We start from the raw sequence: 16,355 nt of genomic DNA, 5'->3' as shown, positions 1-16,355 counted from the left end.
TACCACCATGGCTATCTCCATTTCTTATATATAAACCAGGAAATCCCAAAATATCAAAATTTATAATTATCTACATTAAATTCTGTTATGATTAATAAACTAAAGGGGATAGAGAAAAACGTTTCCTATAAAAATTGATGATAATGGATCCAGATAACATAATCCATAACCAATACCACCATGGCTATCTCCATTTCTTATATATAAACCAGGAAATCCCAAAATATCAAAATTTATAATTATCTACATTAAATTCTTTTATGATTAATAAACTAAAAGTTATAGAGAAAGAGGTTTCCCATAAAAATTGATGGTAATGGATCAAGACAACATAATCCATAACCAATACCACCATGGCTATCTCCATTTCTTATATATAAACCAGGAAATCCCAAAATATCAAAATTTATAATTATCTACATTAAATTCTTTTATGATTAATAAACTAAAAGTGATAGAGAAAAACGTTTTCCATAAAAATTGATGATAATGGATCAAGATAACATAATCGATAACCAATACCACCATGGCTATCTCCATTTCTTATATATAAACCAGGAAATCCCAAAATATCAAAATTTATAATCATCTACATTAAATTCTGTTACGATTAATAAACTAAAAGGGATAGAGAAAAACGTTTCCTATAAAAATTGATGATAACGGATCAAGATAACATAATCCATAACCAATACCACCATGGCTATCTCCATTTCTTATATATAAACCAGGAAATCCCAAAATATCAAAATTTATAATTATCTACATTAAATTCTTTTATGATTAATAAACTAAAAGTGATAGAGAAAAAGGTTTCCCATAAAAGTTGATGGTAATGGATCAAGACAACATAATCCATAACCAATACCACCATGGCAATCTCCATTTCTTATATATAAACCAGGAAATCCCAAAATATCAAAATTTATAATTATCTACATTAAATTCTTTTATGATTAATAAACTAAAAGTGATAGAGAAAAAGGTTTCCCATAAAAATTGATGGCAATGGATCAAGATAACATAATCCATAACCAATACCACCATGGCTATCTCCATTTCTTATATATAAACCAGGAAATCCCAAAATATCAAAATTTATAATTATCTACATTAAATTCTGTTATGATTAATAACCTAAAAGTGATGGAGAAAAAGGTTTCCTATAAAAATTGATGGTAATGGATCAAGATAACATAATCCATAACCAATACCACCATGGCTATCTCCATTTCTTATGTACAAACCAGGAAATCCCAAAGTATCAAAATGTACAATCATCTACATTAAATTCTTTTATGATTAATAAACTAAAAGTGATGGAGAAAAAGATTTCCTATAAAAATTGATGATAATGGATCAAGATAACATAATTCATAACCAATGCCACCATGGCTATCTCCATTTCTTATATATAAACCAGGAAATCCCAAAATATTAAAATTTATAATTATCTACATTAAATTCTTTTATGATTAATAAACTAAAAGTGATAGAGAAAAAGGTTTCCCATAAAAATTGATGGTAATGGATCAAGATAACATAATCCATAACCAATACCACCATGGCTATCTCCATTTCTTATATATAAACCAGGAAATCCCAAAATATCAAAATTTATAATTATCTACATTAAATTCTTTTATGATTAATAAACTAAAAGTGATACAGAAAAAGGTTTCCCATAAAAATTGATGGTAATGGATCAAGATAACATAATCCATAACCAATGCCACCATGGCTATCTCCATTTCTTATATATAAACCAGGAAATCCCAAAAAATCATAATTTATAATTATCTACATTAAATTCTTTTATGATTAATAAACTAAAAGTGATAGAGAAAAAGGTTTCCCATAAAAATTGATGGTAATGGATCAAGATAACATAATCCATAACCAATACCACCATGGCTATCTCCATTTCTTATATATAAACCAGGAAATCCCAAAATATCAAAATTTATAATTATCTACATTAAATTCTTTTATGATTATTAAACTAAAAGTGATAGAGAAAAAGGTTTCCCATAAAAATTGATGGTAATGGATCAAGATAACATAATCCATAACCAATACCACCATAGCTATCTCCATTTTTTATGTACAAACCAGGAAATCCCAAAATATCAAAATTTACAATCATCTACATTAAATTCTGTTATGATTAATAAACTAAAAGGGATGGAGAAAAAGGTTTCCTATAAAAATTGATGATGATGGATCAAGATAACATGATCCATAACCAATGCCATCATGGCTATCACCGTTTCTTAGGTTCATGCCAGGAATTCTCAAAATATCAAACTTAATGATAATCAGCTGCGTTAAATTCTGTTATAATTAGGAAATTAAAGGTGATAGAGCAAAACGCTTTGGTTAAAAACTGATGGTAATGAATCAAGATAACATAATCCATAGTTAATGCCACCATAGATATCACCGCTCCTTAGGTTGACAATCATGTACATTAATGGATCAAGATGACACAATTCATGACCAATGACACCACATAGTGTAAAAATGATGACGATTCATGTAAAAAAAATTAGTAAAAGTCTTTAAAGTTAGGAAATTTTAACACATTTTTCCACATATCTTAAACACTATTTACAGTAGAGCGCTGAATTTGGTACAGTATAAATCAATGTGATGTAAAATCGTTAAGCAATTGATGAGTTGGATCGTTACGTGGGAACAATGCTATACAGGCTGTTCCTAAAGTTTGTTTGCTCACCATTTTTTTATTCTATCAGAACTCTACATTTATTTTTGCAGTTTCTAATAGTAAATTTAGTTTAGAAACTTTTATTACTCTTAGTTAATATTAGTTTACACCGTACCAAATTTCAACGCTTTACCATAAAGGGTGTTTAACCGAAACATCCTGTATATCAAGCCAGGAATCCTCAATATATCAAACTTGGAATTATCTCTGAGTATATGTATGTTCTATATTTATTAGCAATTAAGAATTAGTAATTTTAGTTAATTAATAATGATTTTAAATAAAATTTTTTAAGTACGTTTTATTTTGGTAATAAAATATATAACTCCATAACAAACTAATTTGTGTTACTTATTTATACTAAAAAAAATGTAATGCATATTTATACAATAAATACACACATTCGTAAATAAATATACAAGCAAATATCACCCTCATCATTCTAAAAACACCCTAAACACTATTAAAATTATAAATTGTTATTGAATGTAATCAAAATTTTTTTAAATTATTAAACGTAACAATTTCATTTTGTTCGCATTTCGACATATCTTTATCCCCCCATCCCCAATATTCCCCCTCGTGACTTCCATCCCCCGTTCTTTTCGCCCTTCTTCTCACCATATCCTCGGAGACAGTTTTTAATTCGAAAGCCCATCCGATTCGTGCAAAAAACTCAATAATCCCCGCGGTTACGTTCAGCTTTTGAAAACCAAGCTCACTCGCTTTATAATCCCATGGAAAAACGTGATGATAATTGTGCCAACCTTCGCCGCAAGTTAATATTGAAACGAATCGATTTTCCCTTGGGGTAATGTTTCTAAAATAATTATTATTTAAATTAATTAATTTAAATATAATAAGTTAAGAAAATAATCTTACTTATCGAAAGGTTTATCCCCATAAATATGCGCCGCGCTATTCACCAACCAAGTAGCATGAAGAGTCACAGCATATCTCATTAACGATAAATTCCAAGCAACCACAAAAGATTCGTTCCAAAAATAATAAGGAACCAACGTTGGCATAACGAAACAACAAATCGGCATCAAAATCAAATAATACTTCCTTTGAAACCTAACGACGGGGTCTGCTAATATATCGCTCATATCGACCGATTTCGCTTTGGCTTTAACCTCGGGGTGTTTCCGGGTTATCAACCAACCCATGTGGGAGAAAAAGAACCCTCTTTTTGCGTTGTACGGGTCGGCGTCGGTGTCGCAAAATTTGTGATGGGTTCGATGGTCTCTTGCCCATTGGTGAATATCGTCTTGAAAAGCAATTGTGAAACAGAACGCTAATAATATTCGTAAAGGTAGATTCGCTTTGTAGGCTTTGTGAGCCCATAATCGGTGGGCGCCGGCTGTTATACCTTGGGAGACTAAAAATGCTAAGAAAAGATCTGAAAATAAAAAAAAATACTTTAATTTGATACCAAACTCGATATATTTGGGTTAAAAAATAAAAACGTTACGTTAGAAAGAAACGATTTTTTGATAAATATTGAAATGAACTTAATAAGAATCAAAATTGGTTTAATTTGATACCAAACTCGATATATTTGGGATAAAAAATAAAAAAGTTAGGTTAGAAAGTGTCAAATGTCAAAATTACATGTAACGATTTTTTGGTAAATATTAAAATGATCTTAATAAGAATCAAAAATGCTTTAATTTGATACCAAACTCGATGTGATTGGCTAAAAATAAAAAAGTTAGGTTAGAAAGTGTCAAATGTCAAAATTAAATGTAACGATTTTTTGATAAATATTGAAATGATATAAATAAGAATCAAAAATGCTTTAATTTGATAGCAAACACGATATATTTTGGTTAAAAAATGAAAAAGTTAGGTTAGAAAGTGTCAAATGTCAAAATTAAATGTAACGATTTTTTGATAAATATTGAAATGATTTTAATAAGAATCAAAAATGCTTTAATTTGATACCAAACTCGATATGATTGGGTTAAAAAGTAAAAAAGTTACGTTAGAAAGTGTCAAATGTCAAAATAAAATGTAACGATTTTTTGATTAATATTGAAATGATCTTAATAAGAATCAAAAATGGTTTAATTTGATACCAAACTCGATATATTTGGGTTAAATACTAAAAAAGTTAAGTTAGAAAGTGTCAAATGTCAAAATTAAATGTAACGACTTTTTGATAAATATTGAAATGATCTTAATAAGAATCAAAAATGCTTTAATTTAATACCAGACATGATATATTTAGGTTAAATAGTAAAAAAGTTAGGTTAGAAAGTGTCAAATGTCAAAATTAAATGTAACGATTTTTTGGTAAATATTGAAATGATCTTAATAAGAATCAAAAATGCTTTAATTTGATACCAAACTCGATATATTTGGGATAAATAGTGAAAAAGTTAGGTTAGAAAGTGTCAAATGTCAAAATTAAATGTAACGATTTTTTGATAAATATTGAAATGATTTTAATAAGAATCAAAATTGGTTTAATTTCAAACCAAACTCGATATGATTGGGTTAAAAAGTAAAAAAGTTACGTTAGAAAGTGTCAAATGTCAAAATGAAATGTAACGATTTTTTGATTAATATTGAAATGATCTTAATAAGAATCAAAAATGGTTTAATTTGATACCAAACTCGATATATTTGGGTTAAATACTAAAAAAGTTAAGTTAGAAAGTGTCAAATGTCAAAATTAAATGTAACGACTTTTTGATAAATATTGAAATGATCTTAATAAGAATCAAAAATGCTTTAATTTAATACCAGACATGATATATTTAGGTTAAATAGTAAAAAAGTTAGGTTAGAAAGTGTCAAATGTCAAAATTAAATGTAACGATTTTTTGGTAAATATTGAAATGATCTTAATAAGAATCAAAAATGCTTTAATTTGATACCAAACTCGATATATTTGGGATAAATAGTGAAAAAGTTAGGTTAGAAAGTGTCAAATGTCAAAATTAAATGTAACGATTTTTTGATAAATATTGAAATGATTTTAATAAGAATCAAAATTGGTTTAATTTCAAACCAAACTCGATACATTTGGGTTAAAAAATGAAAAAGTTAGGTTAAAAGCTGTCAAATGTCAAATAATCGCCATTTTTTTTGTTAAAAATTAAGACATCTCGATAACGGTTGGAAATAAATAGGTCAAGTTTGGGTTCATTTTAAAGGATTTCTAATTTTCTATCCATTTATGTTAAAAAAAGAGCACCATTATAACTAAAAAATTTTTCTGAGTTGATGCTTATTAAGAAATACATAAATATGACTACATCCGACTCATCCAAAAAAATTGCTGATTTTAAAAAATGAAAAAGTTAGGTTAGAAACTGTCAAATGTCAAAATTAAATATGATGTTTTGATTAATATTGAAATGAATTTAGTAAGAATCAAAATTGTTTTAATTTGATACCAAACACCATATATTTGGGTTAAATAGTAAAAAAGTTAGGTTAGAAAGTGTCAAATGTCAAAATTAAATGTAACAATTTTTTGATTAATATTGAAATGAACTTAATAAGAATCAAAAATGCTTTAATTTGATACCAAACTCGATATGATTGGGTTAAAAAGTAAAAAAGTTAGGTTATAACTGTCAAATAACCGCCATTTTTTTTTATTAAAAATTAAGATATCTCGATAACGATTGGAGATAAACAGGTCGAGTTTGGGTTCATTTTAAAGGATTTTTAATTTTCTATCCATTTATGTTAAGAAGAGAACACCATTATACCACAAATTTTTAAATATTTAAAAATTGATTATATGAAAAAAAGCAATAAGTTGCATGTGACGGATCGGTTAGCTTTGTTTTCAATATTAATAATAACCAAAATTGCTTTAATTTGGTACCAAACACGATATATTTGGGTTAAGAAATAAAAAAGTTAGGTTAGAAAGTGTCAAATGTCAAAATTAAATATAACGATTTTTTGATAAATATTGATATGAACTTAATAAGAATCAAAAATGCTTTAATTTGATACCAAACACGATATGTTTGTGTTAAGAAATGAAAAAGATAGGTTAGAACTGTCAAATGTCAAAATTAAATATAACGATTTTTTGATAAATATTGAAATGATTTTAATAAGGATCAAAATTGGTTTAATTTGATACCAAACTCGATATATCTGGGATAAAATATAAAAAAGTTAGGTTAGAAAGTGTCAAATGTCAAAATTAAATGTAACGATTTCTTGATAAATATTGAAATGATCTTAATAAGAATCAAAATTGCTTTAATTTGATACCCAACTCGATATATTTGGGTTAAAAATGAAAAAGTTAGGTTATAAACTGTCAAATGTCAAATAACCACCATTTTTTTTTGTTAAAAATTAAGATATCTCGTTAACGGTTGGAGATAAACAGATCGAGTTTGGGTTCATTTTAAAGAATTTTTAATTTTCTATCCATTTATGTTAAAAAAAGAGCACCATTATAACTAAAAATTTTTTCTGAGTTGATGCTTATTAGGAAATACATAAATATGACTACATCCCAAACTACATCCAACTCATCCAAAAAAATTGCTTATGTGAAAAAATGCAATAAGTTGCATGTAACTGATTTTAAAAAATGAAAAAGTTAGGTTAGAAACTGTCAAATGTCAAAATTAAATATGATTTTTTGATTAATATTGAAATAATTTTAATAAGAATCAAAATTGTTATAATTTGATACCAAATACCATATCTTTGGGTTAAATAGTAAACAAGTTAGGTTAGAAAGTGTCAAATGTCAAAATTAAATGTAACGATTTTTTGATAAATATTGAAATGATTTTAATAAGAATCAACATTGGTTTAATTTGATACCAAACACGATATATTTGGGTTAAAAAGTAAAAAAGTTAGGTTAGAAAGTGTCAACTGTCAAAATTAAATACAACGATTTTTTAATAAATATTGAAATGATCTTAATAAGAATCAAAAATGCTTTCATTTGATACCAAACTCGATATATTTGGGTTAAAAAATGAAAATGTTAGGTTATAAACTGTCAAATGTCAAATAACTACCATTTTTTTTTGTTAAAAATTAAGATATCTCGATAACGGTTGGAGAAAAACAGATCGAGTTTGGGTTCATTTTAAAGAATTTTTAATTTTCTTTCCATTTATATTAAAAAAAAAACACCATTATAACTAAAAAAATTTTCTGAGTTGATGCTTATTAAGAAATACATAAATATGACTACATCCGACACATCCAAAAAAATTGCTAATGTGAAAAAATCCAATAAGTTGCATGCAACTGATTTTAAAATATTAAAAAGTTAGGTTAGAAACTGTCAAATGTCAAAATTAAATATAATGATTTTTTGATTAATATTGAAATGATCTTAATAAGAATCGAAAATGCTTTAATTTGATACCAAACACGATATGTTTAGGTTAAAAAATAAAAAAGTTACGTTAGAAACTGTCAAACGTCAAAATTAAATGCAACGATTTTTTGATAAATATTGAAATGATCTTAATAAAAATCAAAAATGCTTTAATTTGATACCAAACACGATATGTTTGGGTTAAAAAGTAAAAAAGTTAGGTTAGAAATTGTCAAATGTCAAAATTAAATATAACGGTTTTTTGATAAATATTGAAATGATCTTAACAAAAAACAAAAATACTTTAATTTGATACCAAACTCCATATGTTTGAATTAAAAAATAAAAAAGTTAAGTTAGAAAATGTCAAATGTCAAAATTAAATGTAACGATTTTTTGATAAATATTGAAATGATCGTAATAGGAATCAAAAATGCTTTAATTTGATACCAAACACGATATATTTGGGTTAAAAAATGAAAAAGTTAGGTTATAAACTGTCAAATGTCAAATAATCGCCATTTTTTTTGTTAAAAATTAAGATATCTCGACAACGGTTGGAGATAAATAGGTCGAGTTTGGGTTCATTTTAAAAGATTTTTAATTTTCTATTCATTTATGTTAAAAAAAGAACACCATTATTACTAAAAAAATTTTCTGAATTTTTTGATAAAGTGGTTATTTGAAAAATGCATTAAGTTGCATGTGATATGGATCAAACAAATGTTTTTGGATGGTCAACCAAGGTTCTTCTGACACCCATTTTCTTCCACTTCTGCCCTTAACAGATCATTATCTAAAGTTGTTGGTCTTCCTAATCAACACGAGTCGCAAATATCAAAATTACCGGAATTGAACTTGGAAAACCACATCACATTCATTTTTAATCCGGTTTCCAATTTTGATGATATTAGACGTGGTTGTGATGACCGGCGTTTGAATTTATTGGTTTTGCTTGACTACTTGATGGTGACAATTCTATCTTTTGTTGTTTTTTCGCCAATATTTAATTTGAAAACAAATAAATGAAAAGGAAATATCGTTGTCGGTAAGCCAGGTAACTGCGTTTGCTTGTTAATTGATGGTTTTAATTAAAAATTTTGGTGAAAATCAGTTTTAACTATGACAAGGTAAATGTTTTAACTAATTTAATTAAAAAATCAAGTTAAAATAATTCAAAAACTTATTTCATTTGATACTCAAGAACATAGATATAAAATTTTACGGATTATTAAAAAAATTAACTCGGTAATTCGCTTTTAAATTTATAAAATTAATTCATACATTGTTAATTTACATTTAAACAAATCAATTAAAACCGTTATTATTAATAAATAAAACGAAATCGCTCAAAAATATCGACCAAAATAAAAGTCGATCTATGAATTTTGTCCCAATGTTGTGTCCCAATTATTAATTGACAGTTCAAATTTTGCTTGAAACGGTGAAGAAATCATTAAAAATTGAAGTTGTGAAATAAATTTTTATAAAACAATTTCGGGGTTGTTAAATTAAGTATAATTTATAACAATATTTAATTTGAAAACGAATAAATGCGAAGAAAAGATCGTTGTCGGTAAGTCAGACAACTACGTTATTAATTGACAGTTTTAATTATTTGAGGTGCTATTTAAATTTGTTAAAACATTTTATTGGTATTTTTAACCCGGGGAATCCAAATTTTGGTGCAAATCAATTTCAAGAATGACAAGGTAAGTGTTTTAACTAATTTTATTAAAAAATTCGAATTAAAATAAGTCAAAAACTTATTTTTTGATGCATAAGACCATAGATATAAGATTTTACGGATTACTAAAAAAATTAAGTCATTAATTCGTTTTTAAATTTATAACATTAATTCATACTTTGTTAATTTACTTTTAAACAAATCAATTGAGATCGTTATTATTAATAAATAAAAAGAAATCGCTCAAAAATATCGACCAAAATAGAAGTCGATCTATTAATTTTTATGTCGTTGTGTCCCAATTATTAATTGACAGTTCAAATTTTGCTTAAAACGGCGAAAAATCATTAAAAATTGAAGTTGTGAAATAAATTTTTATAAAACGGTTTCGGGGTTGTTAAATTAAGTATAATTTATAACAATATTTAACATGAAAACGAATAAATGCGAAGAAAAGATCGTTGTCGGTAAGTCAGACAACTACGTTATTAATTGACAGTTTTAATTATTGGAGGTGCGATTTAAATTTGTTAAAACGTTTTGTTGGTATTTTTAAACCGCCGAATCCAAATTTTGGTGCAAATCAGTTTCAGGAATGACAAGGTAAGTGTTTTAACTAATTTTATTAAAAAATTCGAATTAAAATAAGTTAAAAACTTATTTTTTGATGCATAAGACCATAGATATAAGATTTTACGGATTACTAAAAAAATTAAGTCATTAATTCGTTTTTAAATTTATAAAATTAATTCATACCTTGTTAATTTACTTTTAAATAAATCAATTGAGATCGTTATTATTAATAAATAAAAAAAAATCGCCCAAAAATATCGACCAAAATAAAAGTCGATCTATTATATCTTATATCGTTGTGTCCCAATTGTTAATTGACAGTTCAAATTTTGCTTAAAACGGCGAAAAATCATTAAAAATTGAAGTTGTGAAATAAATTGTTATGAAACGATTTCGGGGTTGTTAAATTAAATATAATTTATAACAATATTTAATTTGAAAACGAATAAATGCGAAGAAAAGATCGTTGTCGGTAAGTCAGACAACTACGTTATTAATTGACAGTTTTAATTATTTGAGGTGCGATTTAAATTTGTTAAAACATTTTATTAGTATTTTTAACCCAGCGAATCCAAATTTTGGTGCAAATCAGTTTCAGGAATGACAAGGTAAGTGTTTTAACTAATTTTATTAAAAAATTCGAATTAAAATAAGTCAAAAACTTATTTTTTGATGCATAAGACCATGGATATAAGATTTTACGGATTACTAAAAAAATTAAGTCATTACTTCGTTTTTAAATTTATAAAATTAATTCATATCTTGTTAATTTACTTTTAAACAAATCAATTGAGATCGTTATTTTTAATAAATAAAAAGAAATCGCTCAAAAATATCGACTAAAATAAAAGTCGATCTATTAATTTTTATATCGTTGTGTCCCAATTATTAATTGACAGTTCAAATTTTGCTTAAAACGGCGAAAAATCATTAAAAATTGAAGTTGTGAAATAAATTTTTATAAAACGATTTCGGGGTTGTTAAATTAAGTATAATTTATAACAATATTTAATTTGAAAACGAATAAATGAAAAGAAAAAATCGTTGTCGGTAAGTCAGACAACTACGTTATTAATTGACAGTTTTAATTATTTGAGGTGCGATTTAAATTTGATAAAACATTTTATTGGTATTTTTAACCCGGGGAATCCAAATTTTGGTGCAAATCAGTTTCAGGAATGACAAGGTAAGTGTTTTAACTAATTTTATTAAAAAATTCGAATTAAAATAAGTTAAAAACTTATTTTTTGATGCATAAGACCATAGATATAAGATTTTACGGATTACTAAAAAAATTAAGTCATTAATTCGTTTTTAAATTTATAAAATTAATTCATATCTTGTTAATTTACTTTTAAACAAATCAATTGAGATCGTTATTATTAATAAATAACAAGAAATCGCTCAAAAATATCGACCAAAATAGAAGTCGATCTATTAATTTTTATGTCGTTGTGTCCCAATTATTAATTGACAGTTCAAATTTTGCTTAAAACGGCGAAAAATCATTAAAAATTGAAGTTGTGAAATAAATTTTTATAAAACGATTTCGGGGTTGTTAAATTAAGTATAATTTATAACAATATTTAACTTGAAAACGAATAAATGAAAAGAAAAAATCGTTGTCGGTAAGTCAGACAACTACGTTATTAATTGACAGTTTTAATTATTTGAGGTGCGATTTAAATTTGATAAAACATTTTATTGGTATTTTTAACCCGGGGAATCCAAATTTTGGTGCAAATCAGTTTCAGGAATGACAAGGTAAATGTTTTAACTAATTTTATTAAAAAATTCGAATTAAAATAAGTCAAAAACTTATTTTTTGATGCATAAGACCATAGAGATAAAATTTTACGGATTATTAAAAATATTAAGTCGTTAATTCGTTTTTAAATTTATAAAATTAATTCATACTTTGTTAATTTACTTTTAAACAAATCAATTGAGATCGTTATTATTAATAAATAAAAAGAAATCGCTCAAAAATATCGACCAAAATAGAAGTCGATCTATTAATTTTTATGTCGTTGTGTCCCAATTATTAATTGACAGTTCAAATTTTGCTTAAAACGGCGAAAAATCATTAAAAATTGAAGTTGTGAAATAAATTTTTATAAAACGGTTTCGGGGTTGTTAAATTAAGTATAATTTATAACAATATTTAACTTGAAAACGAATAAATGCGAAGAAAAGATCGTTGTCGGTAAGTCAGATAACTACGTTTTGTTTTATCATTAATTGACAGTTTAGATATAAAATTTTAATTTTAACTATAAAAAGTACTTACTCCATCCTAAAGTAAGCAAAACATTTCTTGTAAATACGAAATATAACCCATGAAGAACCGCATAATGAAGGTAAATAAATGCAAAAACGTTTCTCCACACGATTTTCCACTGATAAGCGTTCTGCTTTACTTCTTGGTTTTGCGGCTTAACAAATTGAGTTAATTTTGCATCTTCCGCAGATCTCGTCGCTTCGTTTATAAAAATCGGGGATCCAGCGATTATGCTCGGAGACATTTTTGTTATCTAAAGCACCTAAAAGATATTATTACTTTATTATATCACAAAAAAAATTAACTTGTTTGTTACTTTAGATGTTAATTCTGCGCTGACTATCAACTCAATAAACATTTACGTTCGATTTGGACGGGTTTTAACGTTTCCTTGCCTTAATTGTTTCTAGAAATTAAAAAATTCCATGGGTAAGTGGTTTTAGGCGCGATAATTAACCTTTAATACGATTTTGATAAGTGGAAAGTACTTTGCAATTAGGTTTATTTTTTAGCATTTGGTTAGCATTAAAAATTTTCTTATTTAGTATTTCGTTTTATGAGTAATCATAAAAATTCAAAAAACGAAACTTTCTATTTAAAATTAATTAAATTGTACAGCAAGTTTCTTTTTATCGTTAACTTTCTCTTTTTGGCATTGACAGTTTTCGTTGTGCCTTGCTCTTGAAGAGTTCAAGGCTAAGAATTCGAAACTTTCTCTTTTTGGCGAAAATGTTACAATAATTATTACAAATTTCGTTTCGTCAAAAAAAAATTACTTTTTGTACTTTCAAACACATTTATTAACCTACTTTTTTCCTGCATGACCCAGAAACCAACGTTTATTATTAAACAATTACCCGTTCAATCATAAACACGACAATAATTTGGGTTTATGAGGTAACTAAATGAAATGGTGGTCAGAGAGATTTAAGATTTATGTCTTGTAACCATTTCAAGTGTGTTCTACTTATCGAGAGAGATTTTAACTAAGAATTAATTGTATTAAAATTATTAACTCACCAAAATCAAATAGAAACACCACAAAAATTCACTCGATCTTAATGGTACCAGTTACAAAGTATCGAATGGCACCAGTTTGTGAGCCCGGAAATATAAATATATCAACCTCAACTAAGATTCGCCAGCATCACGTGGTGAATTTCTTCCACCACCTCCGACACCTCCTTGTTAAATCCTTTCTTCCTCACCGAGTGATTTTTCTCGTCTTTTTGCCTTAGGAGTGTAATGAGACTTGCTACGAAGCGACGTAGTCGAATTTGTTATTTTCTTCACTTTCTCGGATTGTTTGAAATCGTTGCATCTTCAATTACGATCGAAATTGTAAGAAGATGAAAGTGAGAAATGAACGGGTTAAAGAGAAAAGTTATTTGAAATTGCTTTTTTTTGACCAAATTTGAAGTTGACTTTGATGTAAATAAAAAATCGTGTCTCAAAAACCAATCCAATAAGAATTACACGTTCGTAAATGCTAAAAGTGGGGGTTTCAAGTTCAAATCTGTTCACATAACCAATTTTTAAATCAATAAAGTTGTATTTATTTCTTAATAAGAATCGATTCAGAAATTTTTTTGATTATGATGGTGTTCTTTTTTTAACGTAAATGGATAGAAAATTGAAAATCCTTTAAAATGAACCCAAACTCGACCTGTTTATCTCCAACCATTATCGAGATATCATTAATTTTTAATAAAAAAAATGGCGATTATTTGACATTTGACAGTTATAACCTAACTTTTTTATTTTTTAACACAATTATATCGAGTTTGGTCTCAAATTAAAACACTTTTGTTTCTTATTAAGATTATTTCAATGTTTATCAAAAAATCGTTATATTTAATTTTGACATTTGACAGTTTATAACTTAACTTTTTTTATGTTTTAACCCAAATATATCGTGTTTGGTATCAAATTAAAGCAGTTTTGATTCTTATTAAAATTATTTCAATATTAATTATAAAATCATATTTAATTTTGACATTTGACAGTTTCTAACCTAACTTTTACACTTTTTAAAATCAGTTACATGCAACTTATTGCATTTTTTCACATAAGCAATCTTTTTGAATGAGTCGGATGTAGTCATATTTATGTATTTCTTAATAATCATCAATTCAGAAAAAATTTTTAGTTATAACGGTGTTCTTTTTTTAACATAAATGGATAGAAAATTAAAAATGCTTTAAAATGAACCCAAACTCGACCTGTTTATCTCCAATCGTTATCGAGATATCTTACTTTTTAATTAAAAAAAATGGCGGTTATTTGACATTTGACAGTTATAACCTAACTTTTTTATTTTTTAACCCAATTATATCGAGTTTGGTATCAAATTAAAGCATTTTTGATTCTTATTAAGATTATTTCTATATTTATCAAAAAATCGTTATATTTAATTTTGACATTTGACAGTTTCTCACCTAACTTTTTTATTTCTTAACACAAACATATCGTGTTTGGTATCAAATTAAAGCATTTTTGATTCTTATTAAGATCATTTCAATATTTATCAAAAAATTGTTATATTTAATTTTGACATTTGACAGCTTATAACCTAACTTTTTTTTATTTTAACCCAATTATATCGAATTTGGTATCAAATTAAAGTACTTTTGATTCTTATTAAGATCGTTTCAATATTTATCAAAAAATCGTTATATTTAATTTTGACATTTGACAGTTTCTAACCTAACTTTTTTATTTTTTAACCCAAATATATCGTGTTTGGTATCAAATTAAAGCATTTTTGAATCTTATAAAGATCATTTCAATATTAATCAAAAAATCGTTATATTTAATTTTGACATTTGAAAGTTTCTAACCTAACTTTTTCATTTTTTAACCAAATTATATCGAATTTGGTATCAAATGGGAGCATTTTTGATTCTTATTAAGATCATTTCAATATTTATCAAAAAATCGTTACATTTAATTTTGACATTTGACAGTTTCTAACCTAACTTTTTCATTTTTTAACCCAATTATATCGAGTTTGGTATCAAATTAAAGCAATTTTTGTTATTATTAATATTGAAAACAAAGCTAACCGATCCGTCACATGCAACTTATTGCTTCTTTTCACATAATCAAATTTTTAAATATTTAAACATTTGTGGTATAATGGTGTTCTCTTCTTAACATAAATGGATAGAAAATTAAAAATCCTTTAAAATGAACCCAAACTCGACCTGTTTATCTCCAATCGTTATCGAGATATCTTACTTTTTAATTAAAAAAAATGGCTGTTATTTGACATTTGACAGTTATAACCTAACTTTTTTATTTTTTAACCCAATTATATCGAGTTTTGTATCAAATTAAAGCATTTTTGATTCTTATTAAGATCATTTCAATATTTATCAAAAAATTGTTATATTTAATTTTGACATTTGACAGCTTATAACCTAACTTTTTTTTATTTTAACCCAATTATATCGAGTTTGGTATCAAATTAAAGCATTTTTGATTCTTATTAAGATCATTGCAATATTTATCAAAAAATCGTTATATTTAATATTGACATTTGACAGCTTATAACCTAACTTTTTTATATTTTAACCCAATTATATCGAGTTTGGTATCAAATTAAAGCATTTTTGAATCTTATAAAGATCATTTCAATATTAATCAAAAAATCGTTATATTTAATTTTGACATTTGACAGTTTCTAACCAAACTTTTTCATTTTTTAACCAAATTATATCGAATTTGGTATCAAATGGGAGCATTTTTGATTCTTATT

The 16,355-nt window shown here is 25.9% G+C and overlaps 1 protein-coding gene across 4 annotated transcripts in view; it reads right to left on the bottom strand.

Annotated features, from left to right (window-relative positions):
* Positions 1–3,012: 3,012 nt before the first annotated feature.
* Positions 3,013–16,355, bottom strand: part of LOC111418506 (acyl-CoA Delta-9 desaturase-like) — a 59,564-nt gene continuing 46,221 nt past the window's right edge. For 2 of the 4 annotated variants that reach the window (XM_071199334.1, XM_071199335.1), the window contains 5 exons: positions 13,616–13,916; positions 12,912–13,001; positions 12,605–12,857; positions 3,611–4,130; positions 3,013–3,548 (listed from right to left, as the gene is read on the bottom strand). In XM_071199334.1, the coding sequence (XP_071055435.1) occupies positions 3,221–3,548; positions 3,611–4,130; positions 12,605–12,839 (1,083 nt within the window). In that variant the 5' untranslated portion in view covers positions 12,840–12,857; positions 12,912–13,001; positions 13,616–13,916 and the 3' untranslated portion in view covers positions 3,013–3,220. The remainder of the gene's footprint in view (positions 3,549–3,610; positions 4,131–12,604; positions 12,858–12,911; positions 13,002–13,615; positions 13,917–16,355) is intronic. The other 2 variants (XM_071199337.1, XM_071199336.1) reach the window with 2 other exon arrangements.

Source organism: Onthophagus taurus, chromosome 10 (assembly GCF_036711975.1).
Source record: "Onthophagus taurus isolate NC chromosome 10, IU_Otau_3.0, whole genome shotgun sequence".
Classification (NCBI taxonomy): Eukaryota; Metazoa; Arthropoda; class Insecta; order Coleoptera; family Scarabaeidae; genus Onthophagus; species Onthophagus taurus.
Note: the sequence above shows the minus strand (reverse complement) of the source record. Positions and strands in the feature narration are given on the sequence as shown.